The sequence below is a fragment of the Rhinopithecus roxellana genome, chromosome 13, assembly GCF_007565055.1.
Source record: "Rhinopithecus roxellana isolate Shanxi Qingling chromosome 13, ASM756505v1, whole genome shotgun sequence".
Lineage (NCBI taxonomy): Eukaryota > Metazoa > Chordata > Mammalia > Primates > Cercopithecidae > Rhinopithecus > Rhinopithecus roxellana.
Genome location: NC_044561.1, coordinates 61,243,084 through 61,266,340, shown reverse-complemented (window position 1 = coordinate 61,266,340; position 23,257 = coordinate 61,243,084). Strand labels below are relative to the sequence as shown.

General features: G+C 35.5%; 1 protein-coding gene across 1 annotated transcript in view; it reads left to right on the top strand.

Moving 5' to 3' along the window:
- Window positions 1–23,257, top strand: part of TMPRSS15 (transmembrane serine protease 15) — a 142,482-nt gene that overhangs the window by 92,724 nt on the left and 26,501 nt on the right. Inside the window, exons 17-19 of the mRNA XM_010378086.2 lie at window positions 3,277–3,387; window positions 5,461–5,593; window positions 20,304–20,399. Coding sequence (XP_010376388.1) covers window positions 3,277–3,387; window positions 5,461–5,593; window positions 20,304–20,399 — 340 coding nt within the window. The remainder of the gene's footprint in view (window positions 1–3,276; window positions 3,388–5,460; window positions 5,594–20,303; window positions 20,400–23,257) is intronic.

Below are 23,257 nucleotides of genomic sequence, written 5' to 3'. Positions count from 1 at the left end.
GCGTGAAACCCGGGAGGCGGAGCTTGCAGTGAGCTGAGATCTGGCCACTGCACTCCAGCCTGGGTGACAGAGCAAGACTCTATCTCAAAAAAAAAAAAAAAAAGAAATTGCTAAATTGTACCTTCAACCAAGATCATATTACTTTAGGGTTTATGTCTTAACCACTGTTGAAATTTAACTAAGTAAATTATATTTTCATAATTCATAAAATTGATTTTTTTCAAATCACTAGAATTACTATCAGCCAATTATCTTAAATTTTAAACTTTATTTGAAATCATAGTTTTAAAAAGTGCTTTATATTACATCGACTCTATTACTAAGCTTCATACTTCTTTTGAGGCATATCAATCTTTTAACATACATTAATTTACTTTATGTTTAAAAAATATCTACTTATTCCCTGCTTTGTGCCAGACACTTTGCTAAGCCCTGGACATACGAACATGAGAAAATAGGCTTTATGGGTATTACAGCTGGCATATTGTATATTCAGTTTATAGAATGACTGACCTCAATGACAATATAAGTAAAACAAAAGATTCATTTGTCTTTATTTTCATTCAAATCTCCTTTTTCGTCTCTGGATATTTCAGGCAGATCTCTACACTTTTTCAGTTACTTGCGCTGTTAAATCATTTTATCTGAGTAACTTACACTCACTTTTAAGTATTAAGATGAACGGTCAAGTATAATGTCAACACTTTTATATTATCTAATTCAAAGCTTCTTTTATCCCTCAACTAAGGCACAGACCTTGGCCTAATAACTTAAGGCGGAGGAGGGTGGAAATATTGTCTTTTTTTATTTTATACTTCTCTTTTTTCCTCTTCTTCCCATAGTTCCAACGTTGGAAGATAGGAAGTTTGTTTGTTTGATTGTTTGTTTTTTACCATCGTAGTTTTCATTTGACAAATACCAGCTTCTGGCCAAATGCTAGCTCTGTTGTCAAACAGACTTGTGAGCTCTTTGGAGAATTGTTTCACCAGCCCTGGACTATTGTACTGTAGACATGGGTAGTACAACTCCTAAATAATTTCTTATAACCCTGCTCAGCTCCAAATCCCTAATCCCCAGGTTCCATTCCTCCAATTTTTGTGCTAGAGCCAGACTTCTCTGCCAGGCAGTTGTCATCTGACCACCTTTCCAGTGTCCACCTTGCCAACTTTCTAACTTCTGATTTCATTTCATAGGAATTGATCGCTAATCTTTATTTACACAGCTATCTGCCCACAAACTTCAGGAAAATAATGTCACTGTCTCATTAATTTTTTTACTATACTTCAGTTTATCCTGGCATTTATCAAAAACCATGGTAGTGAAATGGATTTATTGGGTTTCACTACACAACAAATTTTATGTTTGTTGTGTATTTCACTACCCAACAAATGTTATGGAATATAATGGGATGGGATGGGATGGGATGGGATGGGATGGGATGGGATAGGATAGATAGGATAGGATAGGATAGGATAGGATAGGATAGGATAGGATAGGAATTAATAGAACAGAGTAAAGGTAAATTTTAATTTAGTTACACACACACACACACACACACTGATGTGTATCCTAGAGTTATTACTTAAAATCTGTTTCATGCTAATGTCAGAGCTTTTAAAAATCTGAAACCCCTAGCACTAGTCCCATGAAAGCCTGGTCCTTGTGGTTATGCAGTGTAGTCAACTTTTGGCCAGGGAGTGAGATACTGATCTTGCTTCTTTCAGGCAACTCAACTAGGAATTGATTCTCTTAGGGCACCCCATACTTGGTTTGCTGGATGGCCCCACTCCACTTTCCCCCATAAAAACAACCCCCCTCAAATACTCTATTCAATATTTTTTAAGAAAAATACTCTAATGCCCTTTTATTAAAAAGCTGAAAATAGCTGATAGATATTGATATTTGCTGGACTACTTTCGGTCTTTTTTTCAGTAAGTGTAGTATGGCTAAACTGAGTCCCTCTCTTTAGAAGTATAACAGTATTTATCAGTACTCTCAGATGTGAGTCTACAACCTAGATTCTAAAAGAGCAGGAATAATTTCTTTCAAGTGTCGTTATGTTTGGTCATCATAAATTCAGAAAGTCTCCATGGATACTTTTATAATTTGTTTCTGAAATCATATTAACCTGAATTGAGTCTCCTTGAAAGCAGTGTAATAGTAATGTCATTGTATTGACTAGTAGACACTAATAGTTTTCAAACTACAAGTTTCCCTTTTCTTATTTTTATCAAGTGCTTTTGCTTCCCCATATGATTGTTCATGTGCCATGTAGGGCATAAGATGCTGAACCTCTCCACACCTGACAACCATCGTCATTGTCAGGGAACCAAATTCCATGCGGCCCTCACGGAGTTCCTACTCTCCTTCCAGCACATAGCTGTACCTCGTAAGCCATAATCAGAAAGTGCTAGAAGAGGGAAGCAAACCTCTCTCTCCCAGTGATATGAGGGCTCTCCCAAAACAAAACTTTCAAAGACCAAACAATCTCAGGAAACAGCAGCAGCTACTTCTAAATAAGGAATGTTTCCAGTAGGCCTCTTTTTGCACAACAAACTCTGGAAACAATGACCAATGGCCTCCAGATCTACCCAATTTCTTCTTTGCCCAACCTTTTCATTTTCCTTTTGTGTCTCCATGTGCCAAGCACATGCCCATGCCTCCAACACTGCTTTAATTGTTTGGAGCTCTATCCTCAACTTCTTTTCACATTACAGATACCACAAAGTTTCCGTTTCCTTGTGACTACTCTTTCCTGCCTGACCAACTTTTAATTGAGCCCTCTGTTTCCAACCCAATCCAACTTTGATCCCACCAACAGACAACTTCCACATTTCTTTCTTACAAAGGTTTGGAAGTATCATTTGGATGGTGAGGTCAGGGGACCTCTCTGTGCTTGAGTAACAGTTCAGTGGTTGTTGCTTGTATGTTCGTTTGGGGTGGAGGAGTTTGTTTATTGAAGAGATACTAATAAAATTATGAGAAAGAGGTGAGTTGACCTCTCAGCCACCTCTTAGAAATTCCCTGAGTGTTGCTGCGAAAGAGATGTCTGAGGTTTCATCCACACTCTTCTAAAGCGACATACACATCAGCTTGGGAACTATTTCTGAGGCATTCTGAACAACCAAGTAGATGGTGTTTCTCAGTATCAAAGCTGGCTCCACCTTGTGCTGTGGCAAAGGACTCATGTTTAAAGGGGAGCAAATGGGATTTATACTCCAGAATCATCCATTTGTGTTTTCTTTATCCTGTACAATAAACATTCTTTCCCCATAGAGCCATGCAAGGAAGACAATTTTCAATGTAAAAATGGAGAATGTGTTCCACTGGCAAATCTCTGTGACGGTGATCTGCACTGTGAGGATGGCTCCGATGAAGCAGACTGTGGTATGCCTTCTTTTTAGGAAAATACTTTTATGACTTTATCCTCTGCATTTGGATTCTATGGTGTAAAAGAAAGATTATAAGTGTGTTTATTAGGACCTGTTTTGATGCTTTGGAATGAGAACATCTCATCTCTGAGATGATGTTAGCACCTCATCCCCATCTGGTTAGGAGAAAAGTTAATACGCAGGCCTCAGTTTATTGTTTGTTTCAATTTGGCCACACTTATTAACTGTAATTCTAGAGCAACAAATATTCATATAGGAAGCCTAGAATACCACAGAGACAGTATTCCAAACCAAGAAGGCTAGCACCACACATATTGGCTACTGTGTTCTGTTTACTGCCCACATTTAGAGGCACCTGTATGCTTACTTATAACTCACTTTCTCCCCTGCCCTGCTGAGTTTTCAGTCCAGCTCCCCTTCCAGACCTCAATAACATTGTGAGTGATGGATACTTTTATTATGTCTTTTTATTTCTAAGCAAATTTTTAACACTTACATACTATGCATCATGCACTGTAAATAAGTTTAAAAAAAATCTACAATAAGAATTAGCTATAATTGGCCAGGCGTGGCGGCTCACGCCTATAATCCCAGCACTTTGGGAGACTGAGGCAGACAGATCACCTGAGGTCAGGAGTTCATGACCAACATGGCGAAACCCTGTCTCTGCTAAAAATGCTCAATTAGCCAGGCATGTTGGAGGGTGCAATCCCAGCTACTCAGGAGGCTGAGGCAGGAGAATCGCTTGAACCTGGGAGGCAGAGGTTGCAGTGAGCCGAGATTGTGCCATTGCACTCCAGCCTGGGCAACAAGAGCAAAACTCCTTCTTAAAAAAGAAAAAAAAAAAAAATCAGCTATAGTTTACCCATGAGGAAACTGCGGCTTCGAAATGATAAGTGGCTGCCAAGGTTCACACACCTAGTAAGGGCCATAGCTGTTTTTGAACCTAAGTTTGTATAGTTCTATAGTCACTGCTCTTAACTGTTGTCATAATAGGAAAAAAGGGTGAACAATGTAGCATTATTTTATACAATTACAACATAGTGTTTGTAGGTAAGACTATAATTACTGATGTTTTCCTCCCTTGATGAACTCACTTAACTTGGTCCAGTCCGTACCTGGCCACTAATGGCCTTAAAATTCTGTTCAAAATGTTTGTAAAATGATGAATGAGATGACAGAAATCAAATGGTATAAAAGCAAGTACAAAGAAAAGAGTTTTTTTGGTGGGGAGGGAATTCCTAAAGTAATCTCTAAACTTGAGTTTCTGTCTTTCAGAAGCTAAGTTTATATATACTCTTAGGTATACTCTTCACAAATAACTTTATTTTCTGTTTATTTGCTGTATAGATTTGTAATAAATTTGCATATCTCTGCATTTTCCATTTTTATAGTTATATAAAAGAGCAAAATTGTCTGCTAAATTTATATTTTTCAAATTAGACCTTCCATCATGCTCTTAAGAAAAACTACAATCAATCTCTAAACTTGAGATGTTAAGAACACTGCACATTTAGTTTCGAGGCCGTAATCTACTCTTATCAGTTTAGGTCAAAATGACCACATGTGTAATCTAATCTCTTTAATGCATCTTTTTTTGTTAATTTTTCTAAAAAATTAGCTGTAAATTTGAAAAAGGTAATTCTATATATTTATTGGTTACAACGTGATATTATTATATATGAAATATATATAGGATATATGGAGAATGTATATATAGAGAATGTGTATATATGTATATATAAAATGTGTGTATATATGTATATATAAAATGTGTGTATATATGTGTATATAGAGAGAAGGAGGAATGATTGAATTATGCTAATCAACCTATCCATCATCTTAAATACTTATCATTTTTCATAATGAGAAAATTTGAAATTTTGCAATTTTGCAAAATTTTGAAATATACAGTACATTATTATTAACTATAGTCACAGTGCTGTGTAAGAGACCTCACAAACTTATTCCTCCTGTCTAACTGAAGCTCTGTACTCTGAACAATGTCTTCCCATTCTCCCCACCCTTCAGTCTCTGGTAACTACCATTAAACCCTCCGTGTCTTTAGTGCGTCTTTTCAACGGCACAACAAACAACAATGGTTTAGTGCAGTTCAGAATCCAGAGCTTATGGCATACAGCTTGTGCTGAGAACTGGACCACCCAGATTTCAAATGATGTTTGTCAACTGCTGGGACAAGGGTAAGTAATTCTACTGAGTTCCCTTTTAAAAGATTATCAAACGTTTTTATTATGATCAAATTAGGTTTAGCAAGAGCTTTAAAATTCATAAAATTATGAATTTAGAAAATACACATTAGCAAAAGGGAGATAATAGAAATCTTGATTAACCCTATTTTCAAATAATAACCACTGTTGGTAACCTTTGTATAATGTATAAATATAAGTTCAAGTAAATATTATATAAAATATAATATGCTCTGTTATACAAAATACTTATATGCGAGCATTTCTCATGATTTTATAATTTTTAGATGACTTTTTAAAAAATAAACTATTTCATTTTATGCTATATCATAATATACATAAATAATCACAAGGGTACTACAGAGAATATGATTTTGCTATATCTTTGCAACACATTTAAAATAGCTTTTTTGGAAAATTCATAGAGGTACTATTGTAGTGGGAGGGGTTTTGCAAAATTTGTAAAATATTTTAAAAATTAAAAATTTTGCATACCCTCTTCCACTACAATAGTATTTCTATAAATTTTATATGATAGAAAGATAAAGAAGGATATTCTCAGGAAGGATGATGCAAGTAAAAATTCCAATTAATAACTCATCAAAAATGTATTATACCTCCCAGTCTAATGCCATAATAGCTTGCATCAAATATGTAATTTCGCCATATTTGATTTTTACCTTCCCATGAAGTCTTAAAAGTAATTAGGTAGAAAATGAAAGTTATGAGTAGCAATAACATACTTATTTTGCATTTTACAACCTGTCAACTCTAACCCACCATTCTGATCCTTAAACATACATGATTTTGAAGATTTAATGATTACTACCCATGTTGGTTCACATGTGGTTATCTTTATAACTTATAACACTATATCATTTAAAGTTTGTTTGTCATATCAGACTATAAGATCTATAAAGGGAAGAACCATGTCTATTTTATACATTATTGTAATGATAAAATCTAGACTAATCCTTGTCTTTAAAAATCAGTGCCAAATACTTAAGCAATAAATTATATTATACACTCTATGTACTTGTAAATATAGATATACCTATATATAAAAACATATGCCAATAGTTTTCTAATTATAAAACATATGCTTTTCTCTTAGGTTGATTCCAAATGTTGGCTATTGTGAATAGTGCTGCAATAAACATGGGAGGGCAGATATCCTCTTTGATATACTGATTTCCTTTTTTTGAATATATGCCCAGCAGTGGAAATGCTGAATAATATGGTAGTTCTATTTTTAGTTTTTTAAGAAACCTCCATAATGTTCTGAATAGTGGCTCTACTAATTTATATTTTCCCCCAACATTCTATGGGGGTTCTTCTTCCTCCACATCTTCACCAGCATCCCTTACTGCCTCTCTTTTGATAGAAGCTATTTTAACAGGGGTGAGAGGTATCTCACTGTGGTTTTGATTTGCATTTCTCTAGTAATGCGTGATGTTGAGCATTTTTTCATATTCTGTTGTCTATTTGTATGTCTTTTTTGAGAAATGTCTATTCAGATAATTTGCCCATTTTTAAAGTCAGAATATATGTTTTTCTTTCTTGTCGATTTGTTTGAGCTCTTTATATATTCTAGTTATTAAGTGCCTGTCAAATGGATAGTTTGCTGATATTTTCTCCCATTCTGTGGACTGCCTCTTCACTTCATTGGTTATTCCCTTTGCTGTGGAGAAGCTTTTTCACGTGATGTGATCCCCTTTGTCCATTTTGGCTTTGGTTGCCTTTGCTTTTATGGGCTTGCTCAAGCACTCTTTGTCCAGACCGACGTCCTGGAGTATTTCCCCACTGTCTTATTCTAGTGGTTTCAACATTTTAGGTCTTAGATTTAACTCTTTAATCCAATTTGATATGATTTTTCTATATGGTGAGAGATAAGGGTCTAGTTTCATACTTCATACAGTTCTCCAGTTTTCCCAGCATCGCTTACTGAAGAGATTATTCTTTCACCCCAGTGAATGTTCTTGGTGCCTTTGTAAAAAAAAAAAAAAAAAAAAATCAGTGGGCTGTAAACATAGTTTTATTTCAGGATTCTCTATACTGTTCTCTATTCTGTTCCATTGGTCTGTTTTCCATTTTTATGCCAGTTATCTTGGTTACGGTAATTTTGTAGAATATTTTGAAATCTGGTTGTGTGAAGCCTCCAGTTTTGTTCTTTTTGCTCAGGATTGCTTTGGTTATTTGGTGTGTTTTGTGGTGCCATATAAATTTCAGGATTTTTAAAATACTTCTATGAAGAATGTCTTTGGTGTTTTGATAGGGATTGCATTAAATCTGATAGAGATTGGGTAGCATTGTTATCTTAACAATATTAATTCTTCCAGTCCATGAGTATCAGATGTTTTTTCATTTGTTTGTGTCATTTTCAATTTCTTTCTTTAGTGTTTTACAGTCTTCCTTGAAGAGGTCTTTCACCTCCTTGGTTAAATTTATTGCTAGGTGTTTAATTTTTCTATGGTTGTTGTAAATGGGATTACTTTCTTGATTTCTTTGTCAGCTAGTTGGTTGTTGATGTATAGAAACTGTAACTATTTTGTTTTGTTCATTTCGTATCTGAAACTTTACTAAATTCAATGATCAATTCCTTTTTTTGGTGGAGTATTTAGGTTTTTCTATAGATAAGATCGTGTCATCTATAAACAGAGACAATTTGACTTCCTTCTTTCCAATTTGGATGCCCTTTATTTCTCTCTTTATTCTAATTGCTTTGTCTAGGACCTTCAGCGTTATGTTGAATAAGAGTGGTGACAGTAGGTATCCTTGTCTTGTTCTAGCTCTTAGAAGAAAAGATTTCAACTTTTTCCTGCTAAATATAATGATAACTATGGCTTTGTCATATATAATCTTTATTGTGTTGTGGTACATTCCTTCTATACCTAACTTAGCTTCTAACAGTTGGACTGAGAGCTTCCAGTTCTGTTATATTCCCAAATGCTTTGCATTTACAATGGAAACTTCCCAGCTCCAAGCCTCATCCAGGTGATGTCAGCCTCATCAGGAACGCAATTCCTATCAAGAGCAAAGAGAGGAAATGAATTTCATTATTCATTATATAAATAATCAATTTAGTTGAACTAATTTACACTCCCACCAACAGTGTAAAAGCATTCCTATTACTCCACATCCTGTCCAGCATCTGTTGTTTCCTGACTTTTTAATGATCACCATTCTAACTGGCGTGAGATGGTGTCTCATTGTGGTTTTGATTTGTATTTCTCTAGTGACCAGTGAAGATGAGCTTTTTTTCATATATTTGTTGGCTGCATAAATGTCTTCTTCTGAAAAGTGTCTGTTCACATCCTTCACCCACTTTTTGATGGGGTTGTTTTTTTCTTGTAAATTTGTTTGAGTTCTTTGTAGATACTGGTTATTAGCCCTTTGTCAGATGGATAGATTGCAAAATTTTTCTCCCATTCTGTAGGTTGCCTGTTCACTCTAATGATAGTTTCTTTCACTGTGCAGAAGATCTTTAGTTTAATTACATCCCATTTATCAATTTTGGCTTTTGTTGCCATTGCTTTTGGTGTTTTAGTCATGAAGTCTTTGCCCATGCCTATGTCCTAAATGGTATTGCCTAGGTTTTCTCCTAGGATTTTTATGGTTTTAGGTCTTATGTTTAACTCCTTAATCCATCTTGAGTTAATTTTTGTATAAGATGTAAGGAAGGGGTCCAGTCTCAGTTTTCTGCATACGGCTAGCCAGTTTTCCCAACATTGTGGAAGACAGTGTGGCGATTCCCCAAAGATCTAGACCAGAAATACCATTTGACCCAGCAATTCCATTACTGGGTATATACCCAAAGGATTATAAATCATTCTACTATAAAGACACATGCACACGTATGTTTATTGCAGCACTGTTCACAATAGCAAAGACTTGGAACCAACCCAGATGCTCATCAATGATAGACTGGATAAAGAAAATGTAGCACATATACACCATGGAATACTATGCAGCAATAAAAAAGGATAAGTTCATGTCCTTTACAGACACATGGATGAAGCTGGAAACCATCATTCTCAGCAAACTAATACAGGAACAGAAAACCAAACACTGCATATTCTCACTCATAAGTGAGAGTTGAACAATGAGAACACATGCACACAGGGAGGGGAACATCACACACCAGGGCCTGTCCGTGGGTGGGGGACTAGGGGAGGGATAGCATTAGGAGAAATATCTAATGTAGATGATGTGTTGTTGGGTGTAGCAAACTACCATGGCACATGTATACCTGTGTAACAAATCTGTACCTTCTGCACATGTGTCCCAGAACTTAAAAAAAAAAAACTCAGTGTCTAGTTTTCTAGATCTTTGTTCATATATGTACTTTTAAACTTTTTGTAAAATGGGGTCAAACCACATTCTTTTGTAATTTCTTTCTAATCCTACTTTTATTGAGCATATTTTCTATAAATAGTATATATTAAAAATCTATTTGGTTTATGCATATTAGTCAGTCTTCCTGTACTTTAAATGTGTGTGTGTGTGTGTGTGTGTAATTCTTTTTATTCTACTTGTAAATTTTAACAAAAACTCTTTCAACATGGGGAGCTTTCAGAAATAAAGTCTTGGAAGAAAGCAAGTTATAGGAGAAACAATGTTTTTTTGATAAAGAGTCAATAAAACCCAGAAACTGTCAATCTTTTATTTTCATTTCAAGTAAAGAACTGGGTAAGTGGCATTCATTCCAAGTTCCTACTTTAAACACTAATTTTAGTTCAATAGTGAATTCAAAGAGGTGAGGTCCTAAGAAGCTGTTAGCTTCAATTGCTCGGGAGTTGCTATCTAGACTCAGGAATTTAGTTTCTAAAGATTAAGCTCAGGAGATTGGGTACTTGACCTTAATTCCACATTCGATGCACCCGAGTGTCCTGGATGACTGAACTTTCCCTGCCCAGGAGATGTGTGTCTCAATTCATCACCTTTCAAAGATAACCATGTGATTATAAAAAAAGGAGTTCTTTCCATTGTGGTTTGTGAATTTTAACTACATTGTTTCCTGGAGGATGTATTGGGTTCAGACAAGTTATTCGCAAAGGTCAAAATGATCAACGCTTTACTTTACATAAGTTTTTTCAACGAATTTGAATGAAACACTTTAGTTGGGTGACAGCAAAATGTCAATTCCTATATTTACATTCCTTCCAACGCATTGGAAGGAAACATATATCTTTATTACATTTTAGCAGTATATAATGTAAATATATTATTCTTATTCCTGGATCAGAAATCTAAGCACTGGTGATGATATTGTGTCTGTTCCATGAAGAAATAAGACATGTTTTCTGTGCTTATGTGGTGATGATAGACACATAAACAGATAATTACAATATAATGTGATACATGCAATGTGCAGTAGCAGAACTTAAGTCAATAAAGGCATGCCAAGGAAGGTTTTCTAGAAAATGGCCTGAACTGAGTGGATAACACACAGCTCTGTTCTATTTACTTACATGGTTTTCCCCAGCCAGATTTTACTCTCTAGTTCACTGATCCCATTTCCCATGAATCATAGTCCTTCTAACCAGATACAGAGACAAATAACCAGATTTTCAGTGTAGATAACACAAGTAGTACATCCCATTGCCTTAGATACAATATTTTTGATGAAGGTCACGTGCTTGCTTTCTTCAGAAATGGATCAAGTAATCTCTGCAAAGACTTTAATCTTTGAGCCTGTGCTTATTAAATAGTTTCTGTAGTGCTCTAGTAATTGAAAGAAAGTTCTATCCTTAATGAGAATTTGTCTAGACTGGTGCATGGTAACTGAAAGAAAACTTAGTGAGTTTAAAATGATGTGTGTTTGCTGCAGTAGAAAGTAACTTGGTAGTCAATTTATTAAAAAGCCCCTGTAGTCTCTCAAGATTATTTATGCAGATGGGGTACAAAATGCAATTCCCCTCTGATTCTAGTAAATCATATGAGGCCTATTTCATTAGCCTTTCCTTTCTTTATATTAAACATTTTCATTTCCTACCATTTATTACATGCATAAGTAAAAAGTACCTTGAATAACATTTTCATGTCTTTGATCAAAGTATGAAAGAAAACATTTTATACTGATGCAACAATAAAGGTTAAAAAAACTTAGGGTAATGCTTTTTTTAATGATATATCCTAGCAAAAAGCATTTCCCTGTTACAACCCAATATATAAATGATATAGCTGATATACCCTGCTAAGTCATTAAAATCTGGAAAAAATAATCATTTCTGTAAAACTTTACAGAATTTAGGAAATACTAATATCTCAAAAGTGGAGTTGGTTATTTGTGTTCTAATATGGTGGCCTATAAGGAATTGGTGTTAATTTTCAAATCCCATCTTAGTCCTGTCCAAGATCCTTCTAAACATAAGGAACATCAAGTTGAGCCTTACATTCTCAAATGCTAATAAATGGAATTACCCCAAGGTTATTCCTTTGCAGCTGTGTTTTGAAAATACTGGGGGGAGAGATTAAAATGTTTTCCGATAATTTTAAAAATGTTTTCCAATAAGCCTTTCAAAAACATAGAGCATAATCATTTCGATTCTTATGTAACCACCACAGTGAATTTGTTTATACAACTTAGCACTGAGTTCCGGAACATTGGAACTAGAACCTGTGTTCCATCCTAGTTTAAGAAGGCGGTAGACACGTAGTGCTTCTGCCCTTGTTCAGGTATTTTCTGCCAATGGGATATTTTCTGCCAATGTCCCCAAATTTTTAAGTATGTGGGGAAAACCTTGACTTACTACAACTCAGGATGCAAAACAACAACACAGATATGGGAACAGTAAAAAAAAAAAAAAAAGAAAAAAGTAACCTTTGGCTTTAGATGATTTTTATTTAATTTGCTAGCTTTGCACAGAAATAATTAAATAATATTTTACATTTTTAAAATTTTTTTATTTGCAACTTCAGCACAGAAGGTACTTTTATTCTTAGCTATGTTACTGCAGTAGGGTGAGTGAGAAAAGCTTTGGGCAAGATGGTGGAAAAAATCTTATTTTAATTTGGTTTAATTGACTTAACTACAAAGTCCGTCATTTACTTGAAGTACAAATTATAACTCTGATGTTTTCTCCATTTTAAAATTAGAAATGCATTAATTAAAAATAATTAAAGAGCAAATCATTAATAGCAAACTACCATAATTTGATACTTTTTAAACATTAATACTTAATGGGGTTAATATCTAGCAGGGTGGGGGAAAGCACAGTGATGAGATAATTATGTCTGCTCTGGGCAAGGGAGTGACAATAGGTGTACCACTGACTTGTAATACAACAGCTACATCAGCTCTTAAAGGTACAGCCTGGTTATACATAAGGATCACCTAGTCTCAGCCTCAGACCCATAGATTCAGAATGGTTTAAGTCAGTGGATCTCACTGTGTGGTTTCAGGACCAAATTCCATCCCAGCATGGAACCACCTGGGATAAATTTATAGAAATTCAAATCCTGGAATCCTGCCTCGGGCCTACTGAACCCAAAAAGTCTATAGTAAGGCCCAGCAATCTGTGATTTAATAACCCCTACAGGTGATTCAGATGCATTCCAGAGTTGAGAACCACCACCTAGGGTATGTGCTCTGAACCTTTGTTTAGTGTCATAGGTACTTTTGTCAGTCTGGGGAAACTTAGTTTGGAGAATCTTCTTTGTCTGTCGCTCCTACTTCGGCTTATACTTTTTAATATGTATTTTGTCACTTAAGTGAGACTTTGTTGCCAGGAAATTAATAAGAGTATAATTACACACACAAAAGAGTATTTTTAAGTGTATAAAATAAAACACACAGAACTACAAAGGAACTTTATTACATTAAAAATAATTATCAAAAATTTTTAAATCCGTGGAAATATATATTTCTTTATTAACATATTTAATAAGATACACTGGTGGCTCTAATGACTACTGTAATATCAAAGGTGAACATAAATGATAGTTTATATGTATCTAGCAACTGCAATATGATATGAATATGTCTGTAGTTTGTTTTGGTGACCATATTTTAGATGTTGCTAATAATTTTGTGGTTGCTCACCTACATTTGTATCAGAAGAAGAGATTAAAGGTAGGAAAAATAAAGATATAATTATTTATTTTCCAACTACAAACCTCCTACCTGTTATCATGAACTACCAGGGATTCCAAAGAGGTGAAGGACCCTGGCTAAAGAGACACCCAGAGGTCTAGAGGTCTTAGTTCTTTAAAAGCCCGAGGTCATTCTGACAGAGTAGTCAAGACAAGCTTGATCCTTCATATACTCATTTCAGTAGAAAACAACATAGAAGTTATGCAAAGCATCCCCAAACTTTGACAGTTTGATTTCACCTGGTAATAAAAACAAAACAAAGATACACACACACACACACACACACACACACACACACATATCAAACAACTTTTTTCTATGGTACCAAGTTTAAATACCCTATTGAGAATTATCTGACCTAATCCAGGACATTTCTTAGCTTGTCCTAGCATACTTTGACTTTGTTAGAACCACCCCGTACCCCCACGAACCCTGGCATAGATGAAATCAAGTGGAGAATTGTTTAAAGCCTGCATCAGAAATATGAGAAGGATATGATCAACAGAGTTAAAAATATCCATAGCAAGGTTTTCACCACCCACAGACTGGTATTATTTCTTACTTGGAAAAACATTATTTCTCCTTTCTCCTACTAAGTATTTGAAAACATTTTATTGGGAATCAAGAGACTTTTATGAAATGTCTTTGCACTGCCACCATTCAGGGAGAATCCACCATTCAGGGAGAATCTTCTTTGTCTTTCACTCCCATTTTGGCTTACAGTTTTTAATATGTATTTTCTCCCCAAAGAGAGACTTTGTTGTCAGGAAATGACTAAGAATATAATTACACACACAAAAGAGGGAGAACATCTCTTTTATGTTTTGGTACAATTACAAATCATCTGCCAAAAATTATCTATAATGTATAGGTATTTATTTTGTTATATAAAAACAAGAGAGTATGTTTTCCCCCAAGGCAATGTCCTTTATCATTTCCTTAGATCTTGTTATTTGGAAAAGAGGAGGTTTCTACATTTTAAAACAAACATAGGTAAGGAGGGAAAACCTTAGCCCTATGAAGTTTGTAACAAAACTTTCCTTATTCATTCTAGTTTTCTTCAAAAAAGTGCTTCCAACTGCTCAACTTGTAATTAATGCTGTACATTCTATGAGATGAAGAACAATTTTTGAATAAAATTGATAAAATCCAATGAAATAATATTCCCTTTTTCTTCCCTCCCTTTAATTTTTCCTTCCTCTTTCTCCTTTCCTCATTTTCTTTCTTCTTTCCTCATGTGCTTCTATTCTTTTTTCCTCCATGATTTTCTTCCATTATCCTTTTTCCAAAAAGGAACTGAAGTCTATATAACAAAGTACATATGCCGTAAGGTTAATAGAATACTACAGGAAAATAAGATCCAAAGAAATAAAGAAGTAAATCTACAAAACATGGAAGGTCAATGTAATTACTAACACTTATGTCTGAGATTCCTGGAGACCCACGCAAAAAGGAAAACATTAAAAACCATGTAATTTTCCTGATGAAATAATATAAATGCTAACAGTTCCACAGGGATGACAAGTTTTGCCCAACACTAAATTCTAAAGGAAATTTCACTCATATGTCCTTAGAAAGTGATAATGCACTGAGAAAATTTAATAAGAAATGTAGATGTGTGTGTCACATGCCTTCCACTCCAAACAAACAAACAAACAAAAGAAGAAACTCCAACAGCAACAGCAGCTAAGGAAATAATGTTAAAGTGGTTGGCATTGCCCAAGGTTTCCAAGATGTTGCCCATGTGAAGAGAGCCTGCCTCTTTGACAATTTCCTACAAGTATCATTTCTCTCAGACATATTTTCGGTAGGAAGCCGGTACCAGCAGTTTCCTTCCTTTGTAACACCATTACATCTGCAAGATAACAGAGAATAGCTACCAGACTAACCTATCAATTTACCTCTTGCTCTTAATACAGTAGCTTGCACAAAAGTAGAAATTGATTAGGTTAAGATAATTGTTTTTATTGACATTTCTTTACTTCTGAGTAAATGCCACCAACTCTTAAGGGTGAAAGTCAGAAAATCTAAAATCAATTAAACTTACCTGTTTGCTAAGAGCTATCACAGGGCTAGGTGTGTGCTAGGTGTATTGCTATACATGCAATACATGGTTAAATAATTACAGTTGAAATGTGTCCAGTTCAGAAATGGCATTTACCTACCTGCCCACATACCTTTACTCTCCTAGTGGGATGATTTGAATCTCTTCTATCCACCAAGCCCCTGCCTATACAAATGGTCTCCTCTGCCTTCTGTCCTGCTCAATCAATCCCCTTCTTTCCCTCCAACCTGAAAAGAAATGACCATCCTTCTCCAAAAGCCTTTTCAGGGTAATCCCACCTGGCTCTATTCATTACTTAAACCTTTTGGGGTGTGAAATGAGCTACAGTGCCTAGCTGCAGTATTTGCAGCAAGCGTTATTCTTTTTCGCTTTAGTGTGTCCAAAGGCCTTAAAACATCCCTGCCTAAGCTCCTGCTCCAGGGAAGAATTCTTATCACAGAAAATTCAGCCTGAGAAGTGAGACAAAAGAGGCAGGGCCTAAGAAGAGAGGCAGAAGATTTAATACCCTGCAAGTATCCTTGAGATATCCTTTTTCCTCCCTAGAATTCATCTATGAGTATATTTTTATACTTCACCTATGACCTCCAAAATAATAATGATTGCATCTATATGCTTCTTTTCTCACATGGAATAAAGTTTTCCTAAAGTAACGAGAGCTCTTTGAGGTGATATAACCCATAAAAATGGCAATAAAAGCTTAGAAGTAGGTTTCCGGGAGACATTAGTGTGTCAACAAGGTAATGCTATATGGTGTTTCTATGTGATACTAAACTTCTGATTTCAAATAGCTATGTGACTGTGTAATGAAGCTATCTAAATCTGCAAATCTGGAACATTTTTAAGATTTAGAAAATGTACAGTCTAGTTTTAATCTTCACAGACTGCCTCTCTAAAAGTCAACAACTAATTTCCTTGCAGGAAAAGAAAACTGAGGCAGTAAGAACATCAGGTGCATGCTTAAGTTACAGAACTTAATATAATGCATTCCCTCTGAATTCAATTTTTTAGTAGTTCTGAGATTTTTGTCTTTCAAAAGTAAATGGTGACTTCACATAGGGTAATCTTTTATTCTGTCAAGAAGAATTTTAATGTATATTTATTGCCTTGTGATTTCTTAAAATAAGGAATAGTTTGTTGTAAACTTCTGCTGCTTTTTAATCTGTTTACTGTGCATACAAAGAAATAAATTGTGTTTAGTCAGAAAAAGAATGAATTTGACTTGGCAGGATTTGAAATGCAAGTAGTCCATCACAAATCCCAAATTTAACATGTGGAACTGACATTTGGAAAAGTATTTGTATGAACTGATGGCCCTATACCCTACTCCTATGTTGCTGGTAACAATATTTAGTACAAAAATGTAATTATGGGATAATTTTGTAACTATTTTTGAAGGAGTATTTTGTTCAGCTACTCTAAATAACCCAAGACGACACATTTATATTCGTTTTCTCATGTTAAATTTGAGACTAAAAATGTTGAAAAGATCATCTCAGAATATAAGGTTACACATTTTTGATCCATGTGTATATTTATCTCTAGTTTTATCTGCTGGATAGTGGAAGTGCCACCATGGAGCAGCATTTGAGAATCTCAGGGTGGAACAACTGGCATTTACCAAATACCCATTATTCTTAAAAATTTGTTTCTAATCATCTTTCCTTCTAGAATAGGCATATGTTAAAAAAAAAAAAAAAAAAAAAAAAAAAAAAAAAACACGTTAATCCTATCTGAGTGCATGCCAGAAGCAGATGTGTAATAAATAGTCTTGCTTAAAAAATATTTATAAATATTTTTAAAATACTTGTTCAATTCAGTTTTTGTCCAGATTTGGTGTGAATTTCCAGAGAAATTAATGTATCTGGCCAGATGCAGTCACTCACGCCTGTAATCCCAGCACTTTGGGAGGCCGAGGCAGGTGGATTACCTGACGTCTGGAGTTCATGACTAGCCTGGCCAACATAGTGAAATGCCCTCTCTACTAAAAATACAAAAAAGTAGCCGGCTGTGGTGGCACACACCTATAGTCCCAGCTACTCGGGAGGCTGAGTCAGGAGAATCACTTAAACCTGGGAGGCAGAGGTTGAAGTGAGCTGAGATTGAGCCACTGCACTCCAGGCTAAGTGACAGTGAGACTCTGTCTCAAAATAAATAAATAAATAAATAAATAAATAAATAAATAAGCAATAAATTAATGTATCCCTTCAGGCTCTGTCTTAAAAGAGATATGCAAGGGACAGGGGAAAAGGATAGCTATAGATAAGTGAAGAGTCTAAAATCCACCCCTCTAACATCTATTTTTAATGATACATCTTCCAAAACATTTCCTCATTTAGACACGAGTGCCTTAAAACAGATTACTGGGTAACTAGAAGTCACTTTGGATGTCAAAAAGCAGAGCCTCGTGCCAGTAGCAGAAAAAGATGCCATATTTGGCTATGACATGTTTTCCTGACTATAGCAGGCACCAGGATCACCTGGAGGGCTTGGTAAAATACAAATAACCAGACCCTACCCTAGAGTAGGCCTAAGACTACTGGCTAAGTTGGCCTCAAGTGAGCCTGGAGAATTTGCCTTTTGACCTATATTCTCTCCTGAGGCTGATGCTGCTTGTCTGGAGAGCATCACTTTGAGAATATGTCGCGGGGAGTCAGGAACATGGAAAACTACCTAGAAGAATGTTCAACACATGGCAGGCATTCAGCCGAATGAGGAAACTAGAAATGTGATCAAACACAAGAAAATAAGAGCGATGTCTAGAAGAGACGTCGGAGAATGACTCTCCCAACCAACCAACTTTACTCTGGCAGCAATGATGTTCACTAATTAACCAATTCCAATGATGTTCCTGGAGCCTGCAGACAGCAAAACACAACTAAAGCCTCTTTAATTTGAAATGGCATCCCTTGATATTTTTGAGAGCTGAGATTACCATGATGATTTCTACCAAAACCTGCAAGAATGGTCAAATTCAAGGTCCTCTATGATCTGTTTTTATCTACATTTGGTCTGCTCTAAATGTGTGAGTCCTTAAATATAACTGTTCTGCATCTGTGAAGTTCTTCATGACCTGGAGCATTCCAGACTTTCTACATTCGCAGCTACCCTTTGACGTCTTCATACCTATTTTGTTTCCTAAGCCATAGCAAAAGCATTTTATATAAATATTTAAATGAGATTTTCCTTCTGCCCACTTGGAGGAATACCATGATCTCTAACAACAGGAATTCCAAGGATCATCTTTCCTTTGGCAAATTCATTTCAGGCTTTATTAAAGAATGGGAATGGCTTTGTGTGTTTGAGTTACTTTTATCTGTTTATAAAATAAAAGTGCAAGGTTTAAATTGTGGAACATTGAATAGACATCTATTGTCCCAGCTCTATGTTCCGTGATGAAAGTTACTAAACAAACATGCTTTCAGCTTGATAAAAGCATTAAAAGAGAGAAGAACCACCTTCTAAATAGCTCTTATCTTCTAATTGATCAGAAAAGCTTTGAATGTTATTTGGAAGTTCCCTGGAAACAGTCAGAAAAGGGTTAGTGTTGGCAATAGCTTGGGAAAGACATTGGGGCTTCTTTTAAAGAGGCAATGGGTAGGTCGGTCACAGTACTCCAAAAGGTAGAACCACACCATCTCCCTGCTCACCAGCAGAAGACGGCAGAAATCGGGATGTTTCCAGCCTAAAGGGATATTTTCATATGATGATCAAAATCTGAAATAAATAAAAGGCAAGAAACAAGATTAAGAATTAAAAGCTAAAAGTCTCTGGCTAAGTCTAAAACAGAGTGTCAGGATAATTAAGAGAAATCTTCAATTAGAGCTAACAGTTGAGAGCATGGGAATGACGGGTTTTCAGGGAAAAGACAGCCTAGGGGCTACATGTCTTTGGTCACACGGAGGTGTCTCTTTCTCCACCCTGTGGTGCCTCGCCAATTGAGGCTTGCAGGCCAAGGCTACATAGTCTCTCTGGTGCAATCACATGACTTCCTTTAAATTAGGGCTTGTTAGCCTTTGAATTGAATGAAATATGAAGAACAAAACAACGTTTTGAGAGGTAAACACTGAAGACAGTCTTTATGTCTATGTTGTTCTCTACATGCACTTTTAAAAAGATGAGCTAAAAACAAAAAGATGAGCTATACAACAGGAGAAAAGCTTAATAAATTACAGTGCAGCAATGCTGTGAAGTTGTCATTCAAAGCGGTTTGACAACATAGAAAAATCAAATTTCTTGCACCAGATAACTAAGTGATATATGTAATGATTTTAACTTTGTAAGAAAATATCTAAGAATGCAAGCAAAGACTAAAGATATTACATTAAAGTTAAAATTACATTTCATGCGATTATGGATAATCCTACTGATTTACTTTATCCTTTACATAGGAAAATACTTGAAGTTTTATATGAAAACGTTAAATTTTTTGGCTGGAATCCCATAATTTGTTTTAATGTCCACAGCATTAAGGAACTGTAAGTCTGGCTTATGGTCTTTTCTTTAGGCTTTTGTTTTGTCTGTGTGCTTTTTTCTTTTTTCTCTAGGAGTGGAAACTCATCAATGCCAATCTTCTCTACCAATGGTGGACCATTTGTCAAATTAAACACAGCACCTGATGGCAGCTTAATACTAACACCCAGGTGGGTCCCTAAATCTGTTCTTAGACTAGTTATACATAGACATGGGAGAAGATAGATTGTTGAAGCCAGTCAGATTTGAATGCTATTACATACTGGTCATATAATCTTGAAAGTTATTTGACTTATTATTTAAGTAATCTCAAATAGTATTTAATATCTGATAACATTTTCTAACCCTAATATATATGAGATGGTCAAAAGAAATATTCTATATGTAAATTTCTGGCACACTTGTAGGGATTTGACATGTTTTAATTTTATAACCTTTTTTATCCTTAGCCTTGGATTAATACACAATTAAATCACATGGAAAGAAATTGTGAGAACTGGGATAAAACAGGTCCAGTATTGATCAGACTAAAGAAGGCAGCACAAATTAGCTACCACTAAAAGAGAAGAAAGAGGGGAAAATCATGATATTCTTTCCTTCCCTTGGCAAATAGATCACGAATATTAAATGAAGAAGTCTAGACTTTTCGTGGTGTCTACATATTCTCTTCTACTTTTCAATATTAGGTTTACTTTTATAGCCTTTACTAAGGTATTAAAAAGCAGCATCTTTCCTGTATTCAAAGAGCTGTTTTAGCTTAGATTAAGTCATTTCTCCTATTTGGGTGTTAATAGTAATTTTTGTTGAAATGGGCTTCTGAATTTTACAGTTCCATTAAAGAACAGCTGTGGGTGGGAAGAACGTAACTGCAAGAAGGCATAACTGCAAACAAGGATTTAAGATGCTTTGCTGGTATATGTTTTTAATGGTAAAAAATGAAATTAGATGATTATTCGGTTTTTCATGAAAAGTTACCATTTCTGTGAGCTTAACCAGTAAAAAAATAAAAATGGTAAAGGAGTATTTTGAGTACCAAAAAAAGAACTTTGCAATTGAATGTTTTATATCAATGTTTGCTGGACCTTGACTGATATTATGAGTCTCATCGGATATGAAGCAAAGCATCTGCAAGTGAGAAAGCAGGCTTCTAGATTTCCCTTCCTATAAGGCATGTCTAAATTTATATTACCATATAGATCCTGAAGCAGTTTGTACGTTAAGAATTTCTTCTATTCATGTCTCAGAGGCATTTAACAATTTGTAAGAAAAAAACTATTTACAATCATTTATGTTAATTATATGCATGTTTCAGATCAGAACTAGCTTATTCTATGCTTATCAATGAAATGCCAGTATCATTTTCCATTGGTGTCAGTATTATAATGTATGTTTGTGCTATTTGAAGGAAACATCATTTATAGATATATTTTAACTTTTCATGACATCGACAAGCCAGTTAACTAAATGTCCTTAATCCCTTCATTAACCACATTATATTGAGTTGGCAGAAAATCAGACATATGTTCATTTATTTATTAATTTGGTTAATTTATTTATGCATTTATTATTTATTGCATAGATGATTATGTTTGTATCCCTTTGAAAACTGGTACTTTTGAAAATGTCCTTGCACTAGTTGTTGTAATAAAAAATAAGTAAAAGAAGAGGATTCAGCCAACTATAAAAATCTACTGACTTATATTCTGATTCTTTTTTTTTTTTTTTTTTTTTTTTTTTGAGACGGAGTCTCCCTCCGTCGCCCAGGCTGGAGTGCAGGGGCAGGATCTCGGCTCACTGCAAGCTCCGCCTCCCGGGTTTACGCCATTCTCCTGCTTCAGCCTCCCGAGTAGCTGGGACTACGGGCGCCCACCACCACGCCTGGCTAATTTTTGTGTATTTTTAGTAGAGACGGGGTTTCACTGTGTTAGCCAGGATGTCTCGATCTCCTGACCTCATGATCCATCCCCCTCGGCCTCCCAAAGTGCTGGAATTACAGGCGTGAGCCACCGCGCCCGGGGTGTTCTGATTGTTTAACCTGTTGTGAGATATATGCAAGACTCAGACCACCATCTCCCACCACAGGGTTAACAAAAGGGGAGTTAACTGAGACTTCTTTGGGGTGTTATAAATACAGGTCAATATATCTAGATTGATATACATGCATGCACACTAGTTACTAAAAAGATAGACTTCCTTATATTTCATCTAAAATCATTCTGTATTATAAAGAATATGACAGTCATTCAATATGGTTACATATGATTTCAAATAAACTTTATCATATATTTTTCTGAAACACTGTATTGCTTTGTTTGGACATATGGATCTTAGGTCTTATTTACGTTGCATTTTTAAAGACCTAAACAGCATGTACAATTAGCTGTAGCTAAGTATATAAATGTAAGTCATTACGATTATATATGTATCTGCATGTATAATGTGTGTGTTTTAATGTAGCGATATCTGCAGTGGTTACTTTTGGAAAAAGTGGGAGCAAGTACTTTAATTTCTTGTGTTATACTGATCTCTAGTGGCTGATTAGTAGAATGCATTGTAAAGCAAATTTGCTTAGTTTTTGTTTAAAATGGAATTCTTGACACTGAAAAAAGAGTTGGTATTTAAATTTCTAAGCAGGTGATGCATTTTCAGTAATTTATGCCTTTGCTTTTTTTTTTTTTTTTTGAGACGGAGTCTCGCGCTGCCACCCAGGCTGGAGTGCAGGGGCGCGATCTCGGCTCCCTGCAAGCTCCGCCTCCCAGGTTCCCACCATTCTCCTGCCTCAGCCTCCCGAGTAGCTGGGACTACAGGCGCCCGCCACCGCGCCCGGCTAATTTTTTGTATTTTTAGTAGAGACGAGGTTTCACCGATTAGCCAGGATGGTATCGATCTCCTGACCTCGTGATCTGCCGCCTCGGCCTCCCAAAGTGCTGGGATGACAGGCGTGAGCCACCGCGCCCGGCCTATGCTTTTTTTTTTTTAATGCTTTCTTTTATATGTACTTGTTACATGTCTGCCTTCCTTGAAAGTA